This window comes from Carassius carassius, chromosome 11, assembly GCF_963082965.1.
Source record: "Carassius carassius chromosome 11, fCarCar2.1, whole genome shotgun sequence".
In the NCBI taxonomy this organism is placed as follows: Eukaryota; Metazoa; Chordata; class Actinopteri; order Cypriniformes; family Cyprinidae; genus Carassius; species Carassius carassius.
Genome location: NC_081765.1, coordinates 2,095,665 through 2,120,954, shown reverse-complemented (window position 1 = coordinate 2,120,954; position 25,290 = coordinate 2,095,665). Strand labels below are relative to the sequence as shown.

The window sequence follows — 25,290 nt, the reverse complement described above, 5'->3', positions numbered from 1 at the left end:
TTTCATAATCATAATAATATGATATTAAAAAAAAAAAAATTATGTTTCAGTTTATCACACTAGTGTAATTTAATGTTTAATCAGGAAGTTTGAAAAAAAAAAATCAGTCAAAGTGAATGGGTAGAATTAAAGTAAGAGAAAGAACTAGTATCCAGGAGCATGTTGATTATGCTCACATTTGTACATGTGTGTTTGCAAAAATAAAGACCTTGGACCTGTGCATGTATTCATACTCACGCTACCACACTAACACACACACACACACACACACACACACAAACACTCAAACTGTCTTGCAGTTGCTACTTTATCTTGCAGTTCTTTTTTTCTTGCAATTTCTCCCAATTGCAAGTTTATATCTTGCAATTCTGACTTTTCTCTTGCAATTATGAGTTTATCTCGCAATTATTATTATTATTATTTTTTAGTTTTAAGTTAGAATAGTGAGAAGTTGAAATTACCTTGTTTTATTTTTTATTCAGAGATTTTAAATGTCAGACTTATGAAAGGATATTGGATGCCGTTTAGGGTAGGATGAAATAGAGAGCATGTAATATCCGCTATAGTTTGTATACATGAATGTGTGTGGTAGCGTGAGTATGCATGCATACACACATGCACAGGTCCCAAGGCCTTTATGTTTGTAAGCACACATATACATATATGAGCATAATCAACATGCTTCAGAACACTAGTTGTATCTCTTACTTTCATTCTTGCCCATTCACTTTCATTGGCTGTGGAATACCACAAGTCTGACTTTTTAAATAAAAGTATTTCCAAGCAAACTTCCAGATTAAACATTAACGCGCACTAGTGTGATAAACAGTGCACATTTTCATAATTTTGTAAAAAAAATCTCATATTGTGAAATAATATTCATATATATTTTATTTTATTTTTCTGCCTATGGGCACTGAAGTCACACAAGTGTGACAAGATGAAAATACAACCTACAAAGAAATACGAAAATTCCCCAAAAATAACTGAGAAGCATTTATACCCTCTGTAAACAAAGTCAGTAAGTTTGAGTCCAACGCAATAACATTAACTAGTATTTTCGAGAAAAAGAAAATCTTCTCCGGGTCAAATTGACCCGGGTGCATATTGACATATAAATATTGACATTCTGTAGCAGTGCAGTTGTTGCTATCTGGGCAAAAATTCACTGCAGAGAAAATTTCTATATTAAATTTTATTAGTAACTAGATAATAATATTAGATGTATATAAATAATATTAGATAATAATATGAGTGTATAAGTGCCTAACTGAAAGTAGAGGAATATAAATGAAAATATATGAGATACATTTATCAACTTTTTCTGTTCGAAATGTCTTAATACGTTTATCCATTGAATAGTTCTGAGCTCTGTGAAACAGATTCAGAAAATTATATTCATCTTGTATGACACCTCATAATCTGCACAAGTAATAAAATGTATTTATTTATTACTAAAATAATTTGTGACAATAATTAAAACCAAAAATTCTCCCAGGAACTTAAAACCCAAGGCTGACCAAAGGCCACATGGCTGGATAGTTTATTAATTCATTCGTTTTATTGATTTACAATAAAAATCTCCACACATTACTTACATAACTAGTTGATTCTCAATTAGCTGGGAATGAGATCAGAAATGTGTTTTCGTGGAGTTTGATATATTTTTATATGAAAATCAACAGCTTTGCTTTTTATTTATTTTACATACTAAGACAACATTAAGGGGTCACTAAGGTTGTACATAGTTGAGACAGCATATATCAAAAAACAATTACTTTCAATAAATGCAAAATCACAACACATGCTCTAAAGACTTTGTCAACATATTAAATGTATATTTATCTCCAACTGCATACAGCACAGGACACACTGAGGGTTTTGCAACAGCTCTTCAATAGATTACACATTAAATCAAAGCAAATGTTGAAACTTGTTGAAATAGTGTGAATTTGAAAAACACACTATGCACTTTAATTTCATATTGCTTACTCTCAAGTTATTTTATCATATGCTTTATCATAAGAAGCCACAAATATGAAACATTTTGAATATTTAATAAAAAACTTTATCACAAAAGTAATTATTTAATTTAATTGTGCATTTTTTTAGAGGCTGATTGCTGTCTGAATGGTATGTAGAGTCCGCGATTTCCCATGTCAGCATAACTTAAAGCTGATCGTACATGTAGGTAAACGGAAACAACTGGGGAATAAGTGGGTATTGACTTAAAAAAATAAAGGTTTTTCTGGTATCGCGGTAGGAAACGGGTGAGGTTAGGGACAGGTTTGGTGTTGTGGGTACAGGTTTAGCTAGGGTGGGTGAAGGTCTAAGGGATGGTCCAACAGTTTAGTTGTAAATGTAATTACAGAAATTAATTAAAGATGTAATTACATGCAAGTATTTTTTAATTATAAGTACAATGTAAAGAAAAATAAAATAAATGTAAACAATATGTGCATAGTACCAAATTATTAATTTAAATGTAAAGGCCACGCAATATAAAGATGGACCGAAAACCCTCAAAATTCTAAACCATGGTGTTGTCTTAAATAAAAAAATTCCTGACAAGTAACTCACCCGTATGTCATCCAAGATGTTCATATCTTTCTTTCTTCAGTCGCAAAGAAATTAATGCTGTGTCCAAAACGGCTTCCTATTCACTATATAGTGCACTATATTGGGTGTCAGCCATTTTGTAGTGATATCCGAATTTTGAGTGAATTACCTAATTCCCTACATTTCTCCACTACTTTTTTTCCCCACAATTTATTCTGATTTCGAGTGTACAACCGATGTACTGTACACTCGCTGAAGCATTATTTCCCACAATCTAATGCTGAGAACCGACAAACTGGAAGCGAGAGCAGGAAAGAGTGAGTTTGAATGAGACATACCATTTACATCTTCATTATTTCTGCTATAACGGTTATTTCATAGAATTATTTATGTTAAACTGTTATTTAGGCAATAACTCGAATTTAGCATCGTTGTTAACTTAAAGAAATGTCTCAAAAATGTTAACTTATCTTATCTAAACACTGCTCGGGAGAGTGTAAAGACACTAAAAATAACAAATACATAAAAATTATGAACTTGTTAATGTCTGTTTATTTTTGTTAGTATTTTAATAGTATTTAATAATTATGAACATAAAAAAATGATGTAGAGATATGTATAATTACAATATAAAGTCATTTGGAGTGTTATTGCTATTAATGTTATTTTCTAAAATAAGGTACATGTAATATAAAAGAACACATGACAATGTTTTTGCAAACGCAAAGTCTCACACGTAGCGTATACATCACTGTCCGAATCCGTTCACTTATTTGTTCACTCTTTCCTGATATAGTCCACTCAGCTGCCATACACTATATAGGAATTAGTGAATGAGTGAAAGAGTGAGCGATTTCGGACACATCATACGCTTTTTTTAGGAAAACATTCCAGGATTTTTCTTCATACAGTGGACTTTTAAGGTCATCTCATTTTTTTCCGCCAACTTCAAAGTCGTCCTAAATCATCCTTTATTGCACTGTTTTTATATAGGGCGTTCAACCTTCTTTGGCAACATGGACTTGACTTGACTCTGGAAGGTCAAGGTTGACTAGACTTGACTCTGGAAGATCAGCTGTGGCTACCATTTCTGGAGGAAGTACCACGACCCGCCCTCCCTCTAGAGAGCGCATGTGAAGATCGCATTCTGGATTGGTGGCCATTTTGTGCTGTGGTGCCGGATTGGCCATGTTGTGCAGTGGCTCTGGCCTGGCGGCCATCTTGTGCAGTGGCTCTGGGCTGGTGGCCATTTTGTGCAGTGGCTCTGGTGGTTCAAGCTCCGCCGCCATTTTGCGATCAGGTTCGGCTGCCGCCAGCATTTTGTTATTGTGCTCCAGTGCAGCAGCCATTACGTGAGTGAGTTCGGGGTCGTGTGCCTCCGCGACACCCACAGTGAATTCTGAGCCAACAATCAGCAAAGCATAGTCCATAAACTGACCAATAGATGAGCGGGGACCCTCACTGATTAATCGTTACTACAGAGGTTTGTTTAGTCCATCACGAAAAAAGTCCAGCAGATCTGAATAATGAGCAATGGCTAGAAGCCCCTTGATATAGCCTTTGTGATCATGTACCCTGATCGTGTACCCTGTTTGAGGGCTAACAATATTCTTGGTGTGTCCAGGCCTGGCCAATGTCCGTATGTGAAGCTGCTGAATCCTTGTTTGGCCGAGTATTCTGTAATGGGGCAAACAAGATGGGAGACGTGCGGATCCAAATGCAAAGCTTTTATTGACAAGACATGGTAAGAAACGGGAATAGATCAGACGATGGCATCAGGCATGTAGAAGGAAAGGCTAAAGCAGTTATCAAAAATAAATGTAGAACATTATTTTGTGTGTGTGTGTGTGCGCGTGTGTTTTTAATAATTTAGTTATAAAATACTTACAGTATAAATGCTTTATAATTTTGCATGTTATTACCCCCTTGATGCAAAAAATTTAACTCCAATCCAAGTCAGACGGTGGGCTGGTATTTTAGTATGCAAATTTATTCAAAGAATATAGGAAATGAGAATACAACTCATAACTTGCAAACAGATTAGTAAGTATTAAAACCAGCTTCAAATATAGAAAATACAATCCATATATGATGGATGTTGCCCAATTAAGATTAATACAAATGATTATAAAATTCAAAAGTAATCAAACTGTCCAAAATGTATTTCTAAAATAATAATACAAAGCATATAAGAACTTGTATATCAAAAGTCCAAATAACACAAGTCAAGGTTTTAGAATTCAAAATATCTAAATAAAATCAAAGTATTTAAATAAAATCAAGGTATTTACCAAAGTATCTAAATAAAACCAAAGTATCGGACACAATATCTAAATTGAATAAAAGTATCTAACACAGTATCAAAACTGAATAAACCTGTAAGATGTTCAAAGTATTCAAGTGAGCCCGAAACAAAAGATAAAGTAAAGATGAGAAACCAGAGTTCAGTCAGGTAGAGCCTAGCCTGAACTCAGTCAGAGCGCTGACAGGGAGGGGAAGTTGAGTAGCTCTTATACCCTCAAAACATCTGTCAAAACAATAAGCCTCGTGATCAAACCGGAGCCACGTCTCTGCAGCCACGTCTCCGATAGATGTAAAAACACTGATCTCATGCTTATCTATTCAAAGGTACCCGGGGAGCCTTGCAGACCTGTTTCACTTCCACATTTTAGAAGGTCAAAGCATATAATCATTGATGTTTGGACTTCACTCAGTTAAATGCAGGGTTACAAATATCTCAGGAGATTGGCTGTATTGTCTCCCTTATCAAAACTCAAAGGGTTAAAAATAACTCAAGATACAGACATGTGGAACTAAAACCCAGACATACAGAATCGCAAATAGCTCTAAAACAACATTGTGGAACTAATATTCAGACATACAAAATCATAAAGCTCAAAATATAAATGTTCTGTTTAGCTAATGGAAAATTACTGTATATTTATCTTTATATCTATATCCTCTTGCAGAAGTCTTCTAAAGTCTGTGACAGCCAGTTAGGGCCTCTGGAACGGACTGTCTTGTGCTTTTGAGCACGTAGCAAATGTACACGTGGCAGAGATCAGAAATCCGGATACATCACCCCTTATTCCCCAAACGTTGTATATTGTTCCCTTATACCTATGAGTAGATTCTGTAGAGGTACTCTATAGTTACAAATAGGTACGCTGTAAACTCTGTTTAATAATGCGGTACATTGCGGGTTGTAATCTTTATTTATATTGTCCTCAAATTTGAAATATATGAAACATGTTTACACTTGTGGCTTTGGTTCCATTACATTTCTAGGTGTCACATGCTATTTTTGTTGTTATAATTTTTTATGATAAAAAGATGTTCATTCACCAATGACATTTGAGTAGGCCCGTGCCCTATATATAGAACAGTGGCTCTTCAGATTTTTTCTCCTTCAGTCATTGTCTTCACTCAACCTGAAGAAGTGTCATGGTGTCTGGTCTGTGTTTCCCTGGGTCTCCACTAGTGGTCTCACTTCCCCGAAGGCAGCTCACCGCAGGGACTACAATTCCAACAAGGCCTTGTCCCTTCATCACCGTAATAGCACAACTGTTAATTGCACCCAGGTGTCTTCACTTTCATAGTCATTATCCTGCCTATTTAAACTGGTCTGATTCTGTTTGTGTCATGGAGTCCTTACTTTCCGTCACCTAGTTTCCTCGCGTTCCCTTGTGGTTCTAGTTTCTTGTTTCTTGTTTCCTGTTTGTTTTGTTTTTGGATGGATGTTTCTGGTTATGACCTTTTGCCTGTTTTTGGATTTTGATTTTGGATTACCCAATAAAACTCACACTGCTCTTGGATCTCTCGTCTCCTGTGTTCCTGATTGTTACAGAAGGACTCCATCATGTCTAGAACCAGCAGTGTGGGGCTTCGTGTCCATTCCCCAGCCAGTGTGGAGGACTGGAGGGCGAAATTCCACAGCACAAGGTGGCCGCCAGCCCAGCGCCACAGCACAAGTTGGCCGCTGGCCCAGTGCCACTGCACAAGATGGCCACCGTCCCAGAGCCATGGCACAAGATGGCCGCCTGTCCAGCTTCTCTGCACATGATTACAGCCACAGTTGACCCTCCAGAGTCGAGTCAGGTTCCCGTTGACCCTCCAGAGTCGAGACAGGTTAAGCACTTCCACAGTTAGACTTCAGGAGTCAAGTCAAGTCACCGGTGATCTTCAAGGGCAAAGTCAAGTCACCAGTGTTCTTCATGGGCAAAGTCAAGTCACCGACTATCTTCATGGGCAAAGGCAAGTCACCATTGATCTTGATGCGCAAAGGCAAGTCAACAATGATCTTCATGGGCAAAGTCAAGTCACCAGTGTTCTTCATGGGCAAAGTCAAGTCACCAGTGTTCTTCATGGGCAAATGCAGGTCACCAATGATCTTCATGAGCAGAGTCAGGTCACCAATGATCTTCATGAGCAGAGTCAGGTCACCAATGATCTTCATGAGCAGAGTCAAGTCACCATTGATCTTCCTGAATCCAGTCTAAACACCACGGATCTACCAGAGTCTCTCCACGTCTCTGCTGAACTACCAGAGTCTCTCCACGTCTCTGCGGAACTACCAGAGTCTCTCCACGTCTCTGCGGAACTACCAGAGTCTCTCCACGTCTCTGCGGAACTACCAGAGTCTCTCCATGTCTCTGCAGAACTACCAGAGTCTCTCCACGTCTCTGCTGAACTACCAGAGCCTCTCCACATCTCTGCTGAACTACCAGAGCCTCTCCACGTCTCTGCTGAACTACCAGAGCCCCGTCACATCTCAGTCGAACTCTCTGAGCGCTCGACTTATCCTGTAGTGGCGACGGAGGCCACCCTTAACCTGTTCATGTTCATGTTCTGTCTCGACCGCACCACGGATGTGGTGGTCTTCTGCGCCGCCCTGGTGGGCTTCTGTCTCGACCGCACGGATGTGGTGGTCTTCTGCGCCGCCCTGGTGGGTTTCTGTCTCGACCGTATGGCTCCAGTTCCACTTGATCCACCCGGGATAATTGCCCTGTGGGCTCGGCCCTGGGCCCCGAACTTTCTGTTCCCTCCTGGTCTTGTGTTTTGTTTCTTGTTTGTCTTGTTTTTTTTTTTTTTGTTTTCTATCTGTTTCCTTCTTTGGACTTGGCCCTCCGTCCCTCCCCCTTGTCCTCCGCTGGTCCTCCTCCCTCCTGGTTTCCTTGCTGTTGTTTTTGTTTTTTGCACTTCTAGTCTCTGTTACCCTCTATTACCTGGCCCTCCGTCCCTTCCGCTGGTCCTCTGCCGGTCCACCTCCCTCCTGGTCTCCTTGTTTTTGTTTTTTTGCACTTCCTGTCTCTGTTTCCCTCTATTACCTGGCCCTCCGTCCCTCCCCCTGGTCCACCGCCAGTCCACCTCCCTCCTGGTCTCTGTGTTCCTTGGATTGTTCTTATGTTTGGGTGGAGCATCTGGTAGCTGCTCCATAGAGGAGGGGGTAATGTCACGGTGTCAGGTCTGTGTTTCCCTGGGTCTCCACTAGTGGTCTCACTTCCCCATAGGCACCTCACCACAGGCACTACAATTCCCACAAGGCCTTGTCCCTTCATCACAGTAATTGCACACCTGTTAAATACACCCAGGTGTCTTCACTTTCATAGTCATTATCCTGCCTATTTTAACCGGTCTGTTTTTGTTTGTGTCATAGAGTCCTTACTTTCCGTCACCTAGTTTCCTCGCGTTCCCTTGTGGTTCTAGTTTCTTGTTTCCTGTTTGTTTTGTTTTTGGACGGATGTTTCTGGTTATGAACCTTTGCCTGTTTTTGGATTTTGATTTTGGATTACCCAATAAAACTCACACTGCTCTTGGATCTCTCGTCTCCTGTGATCCTGATCGTTACAAGAAGCCTGAAATAAAAACAGAAGATGTCATGATTGTCCATATTAAGTGGTTTTAAGGGACCGTAAAGTCTTGGAGCTTATCATGTTATGTTAAATATCTTGTCTTGACTATGCCCGTTGTGTCCTCTGTTTCTGTGTTGCAGGAGGAACCCATCGATTTATCTGGTGTCCCTGAGGAGTACCTTGATCTGCTTTTCTCCCTCCACATCGACCATATGACTTTAGTATCGATCTGGTTAGTATGCCACCTCATAGTAAACTTTATTCATTGTCCACACCTGAACATGAGGCGCTAGATAAATACCTTGCTGACTGACTTTCAATACGCCCTTAGGCCACTTTGAATACCAGGTACTTCTGTTCTGACTCGTCAACACTCCGGTTGTTTTCCAAGTGCTTGTGAATGTTGTCCTGAGGGGCATGCTCAATGTCTTCATTTTTGTGTACCTGGATGACATTCTTATTTTTTTTTCCTCTCCCCAGGAGCATGTTCAGCATGTGCATCATGTGCTGCAATGCCTGTTAAGAGAACTGCTTTTTTGTTAAGGCTGAGAAGTGCATTTTTCATGGTAGTTCAGTTATGTTTTTGGGTTTTGTCATGTCCGCCCAGGGCATTACTATGGATCCGGTCAAGGTGAGCACCATTATCGATTGGCCCATCACTGTCTCTCGCATGGCTCTCCAAAGATTTTTTAGGGTTTGCAAATTTTTATCTTTACTTTATTCAGGGTTTCAGCCTTACTCATTCAGCTAAGAGATTAAATGCTAGACAGACATGGTAGGCTCTATTCTTTGGATGGTTCAACTTTACCATTTCCTAAGAATACAAAACCGAGGCGCTTCTCATCAGTTCGGTTCTTCGGAGAATGGCTCATCCATAGAGACTATTCTGCCCAATGGTTGTTTGGTCGGGGAGAAGGTCTGGGGAATCGAACAGTAGGTAAAGAGGGCACTTACTCATGTCACTATTCCTCTAGAATGTCAGACGGGAAGATTGTTTATCCCTAAGTCTGTGTATCCAGCTGTTCTCCACTTGCCATGCCTCCGGGCTCGCTGCGCACCCTGGAGTAAGGGGGACTCTAGCTACTGTCCATTGGCTTTTTGGTGGCCGGCTTTAGTCCGTGATGTATGCCATTTTGTAGCCTCATGTCCTGTCTGCGGCCAGTCTAAGTCTAGTAATTCTCCACCTGCCAGTCTGCTTCACCCTCTCCTGGTTCCATCTTGTCCTCAGTCGCACAACGCTTTGGATTTCGTTACGAGTTGGCCTCTCTCTGGGGGTAACATGGTTATTCTGGTCGTTGATTGCTTTTCCAAGGTGGCCCATTTGGCCACCTTCCCAAACTCCCTTCCGCTAAGGAAACAGCACTAACAGTGTTTGATCAAGTATTTGAGATCCCTATTGCTACCCTCTGGGTTATTAATGCAATATAATAATAAAAAAAAAAAAAAAACATTGCTATGTGTACTGCGTTAGGATAACCGAGACTTTTCATTTGACTGATGAGTTTTTGATAGCTTCTATTGTCCTCATTTGTAAAACGCTTTGGATAAAAGCATCTGCTAAATGACTAAATTTAAATATTTCTCTGTGGGAAGAGAGCGAGGCACATGAACCGGAGTCAGCTCACTCATCTCCAGGGGCCTCTGCCCCGCTGTTTTTCCAAGGTTTCTGGGAGGAAGAAAATGGAAGGGAGCAAGAAGCTGGGTTGCTTTCTGCAAAGAAAGCTATCAGCGAGCACAGAGAAATGAGACTCATGTTGAACACTCCATCTTCGAGAGCAGGGCTTCAGCGTGGTATTTTCCAAAATGCACTCATCATGACCATCAGCAGCATTCAAGGGGGCATTGTATGAGCCACAATAATGGCACATCATTTGCATCAATGCAGAATAAAATTACTCTTTAAAATTTGCTCTTTTAAATATCACTGGATAGTAGCAGGGAATCACAGAGACCATAGCTCCTGCAGATGCTGAAGGCAGTTTGTGAGAATGGTGAATCAGCCAAGCAGAGAGGTCTTGATCCGCTGCAAAGCTAGTCAATGGTGAAGGCTTTGAGTGTTATTCATTTAGTGACTTATACTCAAATTAGTCATTTAGTGAAGATCATGGTCGTTGCTGAAGGAGAAGAAATCTGAGGATCTTATGCCAGAATGCCCAGTTATATAGTCAGATGGAAGGCTATATTGGCGGGCTACATGGCAATAGGATTGTGCAGCGATGCTGACTTGCCATTGGTTTGTTTTTATTTTCACTGCACGAACCAATTGCCATGCAGTTACACTGCATCATTAAAAAGGCTTCAGTATCAGAAAAAAATACTTTTTCCCATAGCGTCTAGCGACAGTCAGTATGAGTGTAGTATCTAAAGAGAACCCAGATATGATTCAAATAAATATTTAGGAAGCAAACCTCCTGTATTTTTTTGCACAAAGTAAAAAATCATAGTGTCAATAAAATCATTAATTTAAGTATTTATCATGTTATAAATTAAAATAACATCCAATGATATAATCTATAATTTACAGCAATAAACACAAAATACCAATTTTCGTCATTTTTATGGCTATAAAAACTTTAACACTCTTTATCTCAAAATTATGTCATGTGACTTTAGCCAGGGTTTCACAGCGGAGGTCACATATTGCAACACATAATGAAAAAAAATTATGAATTCTTTCAAGTCTGGATAACAGTGACATCAGAATCAATTAGTTATAAATGTGTGCATGTTGTATGCATATGAGAATTTCATGTTTATGTTATAAAATTTGTGCAATCCTTTTTATCAATATGAATTTCATGTTTTTATAGATGCTCATGTGTAATGTATGCATGGGGGTTGACTTCCTGAAGACGATGTGGTGTCCAGCATTGATTTAATGTGCTGTCAGCTCAGTCTCAGTACAACTCCATCATGAGAGCACAATGTCCGATGAAATGCCAGATGTCATAGTGGGGACACTATTTAATTTATTACTACCTGTTTTACTACTGACTGGTAAGTTCTGTTTAAAGTTTACTTGAAATCAGTTAGCTTGTTATGAGTTTATCTTATTCATGTAATAAATCTATAAAATGTAGCTTGTTCTTAGTGAAACAGAGGCAAATATCCTGCCATCCGTTGAATATCTTAAGGCATCTGTTCATGTTAATGTGCAGGTAGAAGGACTGAAATGTCTCTGTAGAAACATTTTATGGTGTGTATACTAACCAATAACTAGAAGCCGTTATTATTTTCTAGACAAACAGTATCTACCACTCTACACTCAATGTAAATACAATCTTTCCATTTCCATTTTTACACTAACTGTAACTTATCTGAGTAACATTTTGCTTTGCTTATCAAGCATTAAGAGCTGCTTGATTATCAAAAATCATAATGAAAGGTATTTTGTTCAAGATTGAAACATAATAAATGAATACTCACTCATTTAAATATCATGCAATTATTACAATAATAATAGTAATAGTAATAATAATAATAATAATAAAATAACAGTGAATTTTATCGAAGTTTAAATCCAATTTAAAACATGCCACTAATTGTTGTAGAAAAAAGAAAAGACTTTGTTTACATTGTTTGCACCCCTCTGTGACTTAAGCTAACAGTGCATGTGGCAATGCGTTCAACAACAACTTCAGGGAAATCAAACAACTCATGTACAATCTTATAGTCACAGTAATTTCTTAATTTTCAGGAAATACAAAAACTAAAATGGAGTTCATGTCAAGTCACCTTTACCTCAATAGCTCTTTATACAAAACCGATTATAAAACCTGTTTCACTGTGATAAAGGACATTTCTGCTTTTCTGCATTATTGTTAGCAATATTTGCCCTCTGGGTATTTATCCTAAATAAGTAATTTATCCTGAGAACTGGTACAAATGGCCTCATCACTCATCTAAAGATGGGCAAGGATGTGTACACAAGTAGCAAGGAACATAAAAATGCTGATGGACTGATCGGGTTGCCTCTGTGGAGACTTCAGTGAATGAGTTAATACTGCTGGAAGGAAATAATGTAGCACCTGTGAATGCAGAGCTGGTGAGGAAATGGGCAGATAAATATGCTGTTTTAGCACAAGAAAATATGTTCCCAGAGGATGGACAAAGAGACTGAGAAAAAAAATAATCAAATTTTCAGAACGTACCTAAAAGATTAACACACCATTTTCAGTGTACAGGGAGGCTGTGTACTATGGGGTGTACATGTAGTAACACAGGAAGTCAAGAATACTTTTTGGACCAATAAATCATTAACATCTAAACCTCTGTTAATTCTCAATAAGAGCTTCTGTCTCACAGAAATAGTCAATCTGGTTAGTAATGAGTGAAGCTGGTGATGCTTTTTGTGGAGCTGAGATTTTGAGAGATTTAATGTCTTTTTTTAATTTTTATTTTTATTTCAGTTGATTTTATCAAAGCCAGTGGCCAAAATCAGTTGTAGTTCTTGTGTTTCTCTTTTCTTCAGTGATTCTGCTTGTTTACAGCAGGTGTTCATCACTAATGCTCCAGTATCACAAAGGAATTTTTTTTTTTTACAATTATCTCATTAACGTTAACTCTGCTTCAGTGCTATTTCCACACTGTGTAGAGTGGGACCAAGTGCACTCTGAGTAGAGATGATTTAACTCTGGGGATTTTGCTGTGTGAGTGTAAGCTGTCAAAGGCCACTAAGATCAAAATACTTTTCTTCTCAATACAAACTATTTGATATGATAGTAAACAGATTTTTTCACTTCCTGACGCAGTATCATTAGAACTAACTCAGAGCATTGTGTGCCTAATTACTAGTAATGCATTCTCAAAATATTATTATTAATATAATCTACAATCAGGTTTATTTTTATTTTTCTTTATACAATATTGATTGTGTCAAAGCAGCTTTACAGTGTAAAACAAGAAAACAGTTAGTCAATAATGCAAGGAGAAAAAAGAGATATAATTTGACTTTAAAATAACTTTTATTAATAAATCATCAAAGATTTTAACAGAAATAATACAGTGATTACGATTTTACTTGTTAATGTAATTTTGAATGCTAACATTAAATTAATTTCAGTTCATTTATTACCTAATGGTATTAAAAAATAGCTTAATAATTAATTTTAAGCACGTCACTAACTATACGTTAACATATAATTCAACTCAAATCTCAACTCTGTAAAGATCACATATTTAGTCTTTGTTGGTTGTGTAGAGTTGTACTATTTTCACAACTTAACATATCATTTATTCACAAGTTCACAATTACATATAACCTAGGGTTGATTATCTTAAGTGTGCTCCACCTGTGCTAATTACGCTAAATATCTGACATGCTCCTCCCGAATCTTGTCAATGAAACTTCATTTAATTATTTGTTCATGTTTTTGCAGTACCAATCTAAAGTATAAACTATTCATAATTTATAAATACTTATAAATGATTACTAATCATTAGTACTTTCATGAGCAGCCATCGCCATGGCAAAATATGTCCAGAATGACCAGTATTTATGTCATGGACCATTCAAGCCCGGTCCCAGCCATCTCACAACAATCACTCTCCCCTGAGTATTAATCACCCACACCTGCTCACCATCAGCGACCTCATCACAGAGCACTATAAAGCAGTCACCACAGCCCCAGTTCAATGTCAAGCCTCCAACAGGAACAACCTCATGCTATTGTCCCCTGATCGTCTGATGCCCCGCAGATTCCAAGACGTAACGTATACATACTTTTGAAACATTAACCTTTGTGTCATTGTTCTGCTGCTTCTAGGATTCCTGAGCTTTCTCCTGTTACCTGAAATCCCAACAATCTCCCGAATCTCCTGTGTTTCCTCCGAGCTTGCTTGAAAGTTTCCGCTTCTGAAAAGGAAAGGGAAAAGTATTAGTTTTGACCTGAAATGTATGACATTGACATATCTGCCAAGGACATACTCCCCTACTTTCAGCCCCACACTTAGTGATCTACACCGAACCTGCATCTGAAATCACTGACTACTCACCTTGCACTTGCAATTTTACAAATAAACTCTGTGTTGGATTCACTGACCTCTGCCTCTCATTACTATCCTGACAGAAGGCTTGACCAACACCGAAATTAATTCAATGCAACACAAAGACAGTGCTTCCGCAAACACCACTCCTAAACTGGTATACATCGCCAAAACAGTCTCTCGACCAGTGCCCTTCTCTGGCCGGGCAGAGGATTGCAACGGGTTCCTATTGCAATGTTTGTTCGCCCTTGAACAACACGCCCACCAATATCACACGGAAAGATCCAAAATCGCGTTCATCATTCAGCAGTTATGCGGTGTTGTGTTAAGATGGGCTGAAGCGCTGTGGTTCCAAGAGACTGCGGTCACCTCGTCAGTACAAAATTTCATCAGCCATTTTAAAGAAGTGTTTGGGCGTCGGTGATTGTAGGTGATTCTTCGGTCAGCGACCAATTGTTACACTTACGTCAAGGTAAGAGACCTGTTTCTGAGTATTCCCTTGACGAACTCTGGCTGCGGCAAGTGAGTGGAACGAGAAAGCACTTCTTACGGTTTTCCGAAGAGGATTAAATCCCTCGCTTCGCCTACAGCTCGACATTTATGATGATAATTTGGGGTTAGAAAATCTCATGCAACTAGTCCTTCGAGTTCAAGATCACAAGATCACGATCTGCTATAGAGAAACTCACGTCTCAGTTCCTGTTTACCATCAGAACTTACCTGAAGAATTCCCAGAACCGAGACCTGAGAGGATGCAGGTGGAAACCCACAGACTGCAGTAGTCTACGAGAACTAAAATTATGCCTCTACTGCGGGAACGAAGGACATTTTATACGAACCTGCCCGTCCAGTTCTCCACCAACCCTCTGTATCAGCCCCACTAACTTTATGTGTGACACTGAGCTTTCAAGATCTCAATGTTGCAGCCACCGCCAAAGTTGACTCCGGATCAGCGGACAACTTCATATCTGGAGAACTCGCCAAGACACTCAAGCTCCGAAGGACCCGTACCGCTAAGTCATACTCCATCTATGCAGTGACTGGCGAGGTTATTAAAGGTCCCATGACATGGATTATTTCCTTTTCTTTAAATGCTTTTTAATGTTTCCTTAGGTGTACTTATATTGTTAGTATGATTCTTACATTTAAAATTTAGAAATAAAAAGCATTTTTATATCCTGATATTTGCCCTCTGGCTTGAATGCTCTGTTTGAAGGGGCGTGTCTGCTGTGAGACTCCGAGTAAACGACAACTGTTGTGATTGGCTGACAAATTTGCATTTGAAATGCGTATTACATGTGGAACCCCTCTCAAATATATATATATATATATATATATATATTACAGCTGTCAATATTAACGAATCGTGGATTTGTTGATTATATAATTATTTTTTCGATCTTTTCCCATTACATGAAAGGCTGCAGTGATGAGCATTGAGTAGACAGAGTCTGTTTATCGCGTGAATGCAGTCATCTCGTCATTATTGCAACACGTTTTCTCTCACAAAATGCTTTCACCACAACTAACAGCAAACACATAAATACAGTAAGAGCTCCATTGTGCAGCATAACAGTGTCATTCATTGTAACGGCAGTTTGGGCAAGTGTGCAGATATACTCGCGATGTGTGACAGCTCCGAAAAAAAAGGGAGCGTTCTTTGATCGCTCTCTGTAGTTAAATCACAATTTAAATAACAGATTTGTTTCATGCTACTAAGAGAAACAACGCGAAGTTGATCGATTAGTTGATCGGCTTGATTCACTGATGCATAAACAGTATTAAACGATTTAGAAAGAAAGTCTGTGTGAACTTGAATAATTAGTTACACATCAGAAATCACTGATCACAGATCAGGCATTAATGAACACTGTTACTCACTGTTTGTGCCGGTGATGTCGAATCCATATCATAAAAGTCTGTTTGTAACGCCTGTCCTGACATTGCGACTGAATTATATGTAAATATTCTGGCGGGCAAAGCAGAGAAAGGGGAGGTAACAATTCTCCTTACAACGTCACAAAGAGGAGATTCTAGATCAGCCCGTTTGAGCTTCCATTTTCTCAAAGGCAGAGAAAGATAGCAAAATCTCGATTTACACCGATTAAAATTTCTAGAAACTTGGGGACCATATACAGGCTAGGGGAACTCATATTAATGTTAAAAAACCTCAGAAAGTGAAATTTTCATGTCATAGGACCTTTAACAAGAGTTATGGTATCTCAAATAACACCTATCACCCTATGTGTTGAAAATACCCATCACAAATTATTTGACCCGTTCATTCTTAAGGATAGCCAAGCTGACTTAATTCTAGGATGCCCATGCCTCATCCAACATCAACCCCCAATAGATTGGAAGATGGGAAAAATTTTGAACGGGGGCTGCAACTGCCCATTGATGATCAACCTGCACCAATGTCAGTGAACTCCACATCCATTGAGAGACCCAAAGAAAATATATCTGTCGACATTCCTTCATGTTATGCATCCTTTGCTTCTTCAACACAATAGCAACCTCCAAGCTACCGCCACACCGACCTTGGGATTGTGCTATAGAGTTAATCCAGGGTGAAACCATTCCCAAGGGTCGGATCTACTCGTTGTCCATCCCTGAACAAGCCGCCATGCAAGAATATGTAAAAGAGGCTTTAAGACAAGGGTACATTAGACCTTCCACCTCTCCAGCTGCCACCAGCTTCTTCTTTGCCCCTAAGAAGCATGGGAGCTTCCGTCCCTGTATCGATTTATAAAACAAAATTACAGTGAAATTCAGCTATCCACTCCCCCTAGTCCCATCTTCCCTAGAACAACTCTGTGAAGCCCAAATATTCACTAAATTAGATCTTAGAAGCACATACAACTTGTTCAGGATTCAAAAAAGAGACGAATGGAAGACAGCGTTCATCACCCCCGCAGGGCACTACAAATATCTTGTGATGCCATATGTTCTAGTAAACACCCACTCTGTGTTCCAGAGTTTTATGGACGAGGTCCTCCGAGAGTTCCTGAACCGTTTTGTCCTCGTTTACATTGATGATATTCTCATTTTCCCCCGCAATATAGTTGAACATCAGAACTCCGTTTCCCAAGTACTCCAACGGCTCCGAGAGTTAAGATTGATGACTGTTAGCCCAAGCCATCACTTCCTGGACCACTCCCAATTCAACCAAAGATTTACAGAGGTTCCTTGGTTTTGCAAAGTTTTACTGCCGTTTCATAGACTGGTACAGCATGATAACTACACCATTAACATCTCTCCAAAAGGGGAAGCCTAAGACCCTTCACTGGACTCCAGAAGCTGAACATGCCTTCCAGGCATTAAAGACCTCCTTCACCAAGGCCCTCCTGCTCCAGCATCCAGACCCAGAAAGGAAATTCATTATTGAGGTAGACGTTTCTACAACAGGCGCGGGAGCCATCCTGTCACGGTGCCTTTTGCATTTTTCTCTCAATTTTTTCCCGCTGAAAGAAATCATGATATTGGCAGACCCGAACCTCTAGCCGTGAAACTCGCTCTGGAAAAATGGAGACACTGGTTGGAGGGAGACAGGTAGGCATTTCTCATACTTCTGGACCACAAGAACCGCCAATAACTAAAGGAAGCTAAGAGACTCAATCCCCGCCAAGCCTGACTGACTCTGTTCTTTACCCTTTTCCATTTTCAAATATCCTACTGCCCCGGATCAAAGAACACAAGAGCAGATACCCTATCATGCCTCCACGCTCCCGAGGAAACCATAGAAGAACCAGAAACCATCCTGCCAAACAAATTATTCGTCAACCCGATCCAGTGGGATCTAGATGAACATCTTCTCGAGCAATCACAATATAGGCCCGCTCCACCAGCGTGTCCTGCTGGCAAGATCTACGTGCTTGAGGATCACCACACTTCCCTCATCTCCTCTGCTCATTCATCTGTGGGAACAGGTCATCAGCAAAACATTCTCCACTCTTCAGCAGAAATACTGGTGGCCGAAATGCAGGACAAAATCAAAGAGTTTATCCAGGGGTGTACACTCTGTGCCATGACCAAAGTAGCTTGCCAACTACCCACCGGGAGACTACTCCCGTTACCAATCCCTCATCGTCCCTGGTCCCATATTGGAGTTGATTTCGGGGAATATGTGTTTTGCAACTTCGGCATTCCTGAAGATATCGTGTCTGACAGAGGACCCCAGTTCATCTCCAGGGTGTGGTGGTCATTCTTCACCCTCCTCAATGTGACAGTAAGCCTAACTTCCAGTTACCACCCACAGAGAAATGGTGAAACAGAACAAAAGATCCAGGACATCAGTCGCTTCCTTAGAGCATTTTGTCACAACAACCAGAACCTTTGGAACCGCTATTTAGTCTGGGCAGAGTATGACCAGAACTCCCTCCGACAGACATCCACAAATCTGACCCCATTCCAGTGTGTCTTGAGCTATCAGCCTCCCCTGTTCTCGTCCTTGCAGTAAATACTTGGTTCCAAAACAGTGAGAGGGTTTGGAACCAGGCACACCACCACCTCCAGCAGGTTATGAATCACCACCAGCATTTTGCTTATACTCACCGCCACTCCCACCTACCAACCTGGGCAACTGGTATGGCTCTCTACACATGATATCCGGTTAAGACAACCATGTCGCAAGTTAAACCCAAAATACATTGGCCCATTTCCTGTGGAGCGACAAGTCAACCCGGTTACATACCAACTTTGATTACCCGCCCAGTACTGAATACACCCCACCTTTCATGTCTCCCTGTTAAAACCCATCACTTACCTGTCTCTGTTCCCACTGCAGACCCGGTCCCTGACGATAACCCCCCGTTACCACCCATAGACGCCGAGCCCATTTAAACGGTTAAGGAGATACTGGACTCCCGACGTCATGGTGGGCGACTCAAGTACCTGGTGGACTGGGAGGATTATGAGCCAGAAGAAAGGTGTTGGGTACCTCGTGCCATGATATCCTCGACGCCAATCTGCTAACTGAGCCATCCCACAACGATCACTCTCCCCTGAGTATTAATCACCCACACCTGCTCACCATCAGCGACTTCATCATAGAGCACTATAAAGCACTCACCACAGCCCCAGTTCAATGTCATGCCTCCAACAGGAACAGACCTCATGCTTTTTTCCCCTGATCGTCTGATGCCCCGCGGATTCCAAGACATAACGTATACATACTTTTGAAACACTAACCTTTGTGTGATTGTTCTGCTGCCTCCAGGATTCCTGGGCTACTCACCTGCTTTCAGCACTGCACTGAGTGATCTGCATGACTACTCACCTTGCACTTGCAATTTTGTAAATAAACTCTGTGTTAGATTCACTTACCTCTGCCTCTAGTTACTATCCTGACAATTTACCCCTATTTTCACATCTTTAATAATAATATTTTTTTTGATCATTTGCTCATGCTTTTGCAGTAGTCAATCTAAAGTATAAACTATTCATCATTTGTAAAGGTTTACTGATAATTCAGTACCTTTATAATCATAAGACATTTAGCTGCTGTAACAAAGTTTTTGTTAAGAATAAGTAGTTTAGTTTAGCTTTCTAAAGACATCACTCACATTGTAATTTGGGTGCAAAACATGTTTTTACTACCTAAACACCTACATTAATATATAATATTCCTTAAATTATACATCAACAGGAGAAAACAAATACATTTTTCAAGAAAATACTTGTTCATTTATCGAAGCAATGAATAAACGATAAAACAATAAACTATATAAACAGATTGAACAATGTTTCCTTATATTATTCTATTTGACTTTGTACACTTCTGACTATAAAAAACCCTTAAACCTACCCATACCCCCAAACCTGTCCCTAACCTTACCTCCATCACACCTCAGTAGCAGCTAAATTGTTGTGTATTTAAAAAAGCTTTTAGTCATTTTAAAACGTATATTAAAATATTATGAAGATTTTAAAGAAGTCTATTTTACAGTTTGTAATTATTTTAATTTACATGAAATAATTATCTGTTAATCACTAGGAAATGTTTAATGTTGCTTGTTGTTTCTAGCCATTTGAATATTAACTAATGATCTGCTAACCATTATATAATGTATGTAATGCTTTGTGAACATATGTTTATTATGTATCTAGTCAGAAAGACCCATTAGCAGAAACCTTTTTAGTTTGGGTATATCATTTGTGTCTTCATGCAGAAAATGGGGAGTGACAGGTAAGGGGTTAATAATTTATTAATAAAGGTTATAATAACGTGTTACTGGTAAAAGAGTATAATAATTCAATGAAATACCATTCCCATTCTGAAGAAAACAATTACAAAAGTTACGTGAAAATGTACCTAATTAAACATTAAATGTGGGTTCCATTTTACCCGGCCTTTTTGTGCCCTTTAATAATTTTATGTATATTATTATTCAGGATACTTATTTATCATTTCAAATAGTTTATGGATTAAATTTGTGTAATTCTTTTAAAATATTGACTTAAAAAGTAAACAGAATATTAATAAATATGTTCTAATATTACAGTCATAACCGTATTAAGTTTAGATGTGATTTTGCAGTTGTGCTGCAGGTGACTTAATTACTTAAGTTCTGTCACTTTTGGAATAAGCTTGTATTATTAATTTCTGTGATCTATCTAGGCTTAAAATTAGGGCTGCAATTGCAATGATTAATTTCATAACAGATTACACCTGGCTGAGGCTGGACCTCTTTTTGCAAGCTACTGTTTGATGCCTGCAGCAGAGAAGCGGTGCTCAGATGTTTTTGAGGTGTGAGGATGAATAGATGGATTATGCATAGGTGGGTTATTTTGCCTGACCTTCTTTCTACCTTGGCTGCTGATTGTCACAGTGTCTGGGTTGTGTCCCTGGGTTTCCACTAGATGTCCTCCTTTCCCACGGTGTCTGTCACCTTATTAACTGTCTGTTACCTTATTTGGTCACCTTCCTCCTTGTTTGAGTTAATTGATTATTCCCCACCTGTCTCCAGTTCCCTCATTCACCTTCTGTGTATTTATACCCGGTCTGTCTGTGTATGTGTCACAGAGTCCTTGTTTAATGTCCTATGTTTAATTCATGTCCGTCATCGTGTCGTGCTCTTGCCTTGTGTCCTTGGTTGTTTATGTTTGGTTTGGTTTTGTTTGGTATCGACCTCTGCCTGGACTGTTTACCCTTTTGGATTGCCCTTAATAAAAGACTTACTCGCAATTGGCTCTATCTCCGTGCCTCATTGGATCCCTGCCGTGACAGAAGGACTCCGTCACACAGGGAACCAGCGGTATGTCGTTTTTCCGTTCCCCAGCCAAGATGGCGGAGCGGCGAACCAAGTACCTTCGGTTGATCGCCCTCCGCCAAGAGGGCTATGAAGTGGGGGCCCTGGCTCAGGTGTTCTGGTCCCTGGCCGAGGGCATGGGCTACAACGATGCGGCCCTCAAGGACTATTTTAATGGCGGGCTGGATGATCCAGTGTCTCTGGAGGAGATGGCGCAGTTAGAGACACTGGAATTCTGGGAATTTGTGCGCTACCTGCAGCATCGGCTTCGGTGGGATGCCCCAGCCACTTCTGTCTCTTCCGGCGGGGTGGTCGTCAGCCCAGCACCACTGCCCAGGATGGCAACCACCCAAGCGCCACAACCCAAGATGGCCGCCAGTCCAGCACCACTGCCCAGAATGGCTACCAGCCAAGCGCCACAGCACAAGATGGCCGCTAACCCAGCGCCAATGCCCAAATTGGCCACCGTTCCAGCGCCACAGCCCAAAATGGCCACCAGCCCAGCGCCAATGCCCAAATTGGCCATCGGTTCAGCTCCACAACCCAAGATGGCCGTCAGCCTAGCGCCACAGCACCAGATGGCCGTCAATCCAGCGCCACAGCACAAGATGGCCGTCAGTCTAGTGCCACAGCACAAGATGGCCGCTAACCCAGCGCCAATGCCCAAATTGGCCACCGGTCCAGCGCCACAGTACAAGATGGCCACCAGTCCAGTGCCACAACCCCAGATGGCCACCAGCCCAGCACCACAGTACAAGATGGTCACCTGTCCAGAGTCGAGTCCGGTCCCAGTGGATCCTCCAGAGTCGAGTCCGGTCCCAGTGGACCCTCCAGAGTCGAGTCCGGTCCCAGTGGACCCTCCAGAGTCGAGTCCGGTCCCAGTGGACCCTCCAGAGTCGAGTCCGGTCCCAGTGGACCCTCCAGAGTCGAGTCAGGTGCCAGTGGACCCTCCAGAGTCGAGTCAGGTGCCAGTGAACTCTCCCGAGTCGAGTCAGGTGCCAGTGAACTCTCCCGAGTCGAGTCAGGTGCCAGTGAACTCTCCCGAGTCGAGTCAGGTGCCAGTGAACTCTCCCGAGTCGAGTCAGGTGCCAGTGAACTCTCCCGAGTCGAGTCAGGTGCCAGTGAACTCTCCCGAGTCGAGTCAGGTGCCAGTGAACTCTCCCGAGTCGAGTCAGGTGCCAGTGAACTCTCCCGAGTCGAGTCAGGTGCCAGTGAACTCTCCCGAGTCGAGTCAGGTGCCAGTGAACTCTCCTGAGTCAGGGCTAGTCACCGCTGATCCTCCTGAGTCAGGGCTGGTCACCGCGGATCCTCCTGAGTCAGGGCTAGTCACAGCGGATCCTCCTGAGTCAGGGCTGGTCACCGCGGATCCTCCAGTGACTAGGCTGGTCACCGCGGATCCTCCAGTGACTAGGCTGGTCACCGTTGACCTTTCAGAGTCAAGTCAAGTCACCGGTGATCTTCAAGGACTGAGTCAAGTCACCGGTGATCTTCAAGGACTGAGTCAAGTCACCGGTGATCTTCAAGGACTGAGTCAAGTCACCTCTGATCTTCAAGGACTGAGTCAAGTCACCTCTGATCTTCAAGGACTGAGTCAAGTCACCTCTGATCTTCAAGGACTGAGTCAAGTCACCTCTGATCTTCATGAGCAAATGCAAGTCACCATTGATCTTCATGAGCAAATGCAAGTCACCAATGATCTTCATGAGCAGTGTCAGGCCAGCACCAATCTTCTGGAGTCCAGTAAGGACACCAGGGGATTACCAGAGTTTCGTTGTCCCGTTGATCCAGACGCACGGACGTCTGCTCCGCCTTGGGGGGCTCTGGTCCTGACCACATGGCTGTGGTGGTCTTCTGCTCTGCCCTGGGGGCCTTCCGCCCTGACCACACAGTTGTGGGGGTCTTCCGCTCCGCCCTGGAGGACTCTGGCTTCGTCCACAAGGACGTGGTGGTCTTCTGCTCCGCCCTGGGGGGTTTCCATCCTGACCACACAGTTGTGGTGGTCTTCTGCTCCGCCCTGGGGGGCTTCCGTCCTGACCACACGGTTGTGGTGGTCTTCTGCTCCGCCCTGGGGGGCTTCCGCCCTGACCACACGGTTGTGGTGGTCCTCTGCTCCGCCCTGGGGGACTCCAGTCTCAACCACACGGACGTGGTGGTCTTCTGCCCCGCCCTGGAGGGGCTTCATGTTGTTTTTTGATTTTGTGTTCACTCCTGTCCCTGTTCCTCTCTGTCAGTCTGGCCCTCCGTCCCTCCCCCTGAACCTCCTCCGGTCCTCCTCCCTCCTGGTCTCCCTGTTTGGTGTTCACACTTCTGGTGTCTGTTCCCCATGTTTTTCTTTTCTGGCCCTCCGTCTCTCCCCCTGAGCCTCCACCTGTCCGCTTCCCTCCTGGTCTCTGTTTTGTGTCTGTCGTGGAGCGTCTGGGAGCCGCTCCGTAGAGGGGGGGTACTGTCACAGTGTCTGGGTTGTGTCCCTGGGTTTCCACTAGATGTCCTCCTTTCCCACGGTGTCTGTCACCTTATTAACTGTCTGTTACCTTATTTGGTCACCTTCCTCCTTGTTTGAGTTAATTGATTATTCCCCACCTGTCTCCAGTTCCCTCATTCACCTTCTGTGTATTTATACCCGGTCTGTCTGTGTATGTGTCACAGAGTCCTTGTTTAATGTCCTATGTTTAATTCATGTCCGTCATCGTGTCGTGCTCTTGCCTTGTGTCCTTGGTTGTTTATGTTTGGTTTGGTTTTGTTTGGTATCGACCTCTGCCTGGACTGTTTACCCTTTTGGATTGCCCTTAATAAAAGACTTACTCGCAATTGGCTCTATCTCCGTGCCTCATTGGATCCCTGCCGTGACACTGATGTCCTCCTCAGTTTCTGTTCTTTATGCTCTTCTGCATTGCTGCCTCCAGACTCAAGAAGTGAATCAAGGAAAAAGTCATATGTTGAAGGTTTATCATCTGTAGTTATAGTTGTAATGGCCATTTGTTGTTGCTGTTGCGCCATCTCCTTCCCTGTTTGCACTTTTGCTTGCCCACTCATAAATGCAGTCTTAAAAAAAGTCTGAAGAGAAGTAAAAAGCCCTTCAAACAGACTCCACAGGCCAGGTATTATGTCAATATAGCATTTGTGTTTTTGCCTTGTTTGCATGCTGAATGGCTCAGAGAGGGTTACAGTTTCAGACAACTTTTGTACTGCTTCATCATGTACTTATATCCTGAAGAAGTTTGTGCTTGGATGATTCTATTAGTTTCTTTTTGCTTGCTACCGGCTGAAAAAAAAAAAAGTTCAAAAATACATCTTGCAGCCCCAACTGTTTTTTTTCTAACTGGTCTCATGGTAAATACATACCTGGGGGCAATAAGTACATATCAATACAGTTTCCAAAAGAAATGAACACTAGAGGCAATAAATCACTTACCTTAATATCACCTTTTATTCCTTTTCACACAAATTTACAGAGTTTTGATTAATTTTCTTGCACAATTATTTGAAGAATATCATGTTTTGACTGCAAAACAATATTAATTTGCTGGGAAATTTGAAAACTTTTTTTTGATTATTAAATTGAATTAAATGTATGCATTTAGCAGATGCTTATATCCAAAACGACTTACAGTACATTCTGGCTAACAGTTTTCACCTATCATGTG

At 41.4% G+C, this 25,290-nt stretch overlaps 1 protein-coding gene across 1 annotated transcript in view; it reads left to right on the top strand.

Annotated features, from left to right (window-relative positions):
- Window positions 1-11,317: 11,317 nt before the first annotated feature.
- The window catches only part of si:dkey-11f4.7 (piezo-type mechanosensitive ion channel component 2), a 256,411-nt gene continuing 242,438 nt past the window's right edge, over window positions 11,318-25,290 (top strand). The window contains 1 exon segment of the mRNA XM_059561374.1: window positions 11,318-11,408. Within this exon segment, the coding sequence (XP_059417357.1) occupies window positions 11,336-11,408 (73 nt within the window). The 5' untranslated portion in view covers window positions 11,318-11,335.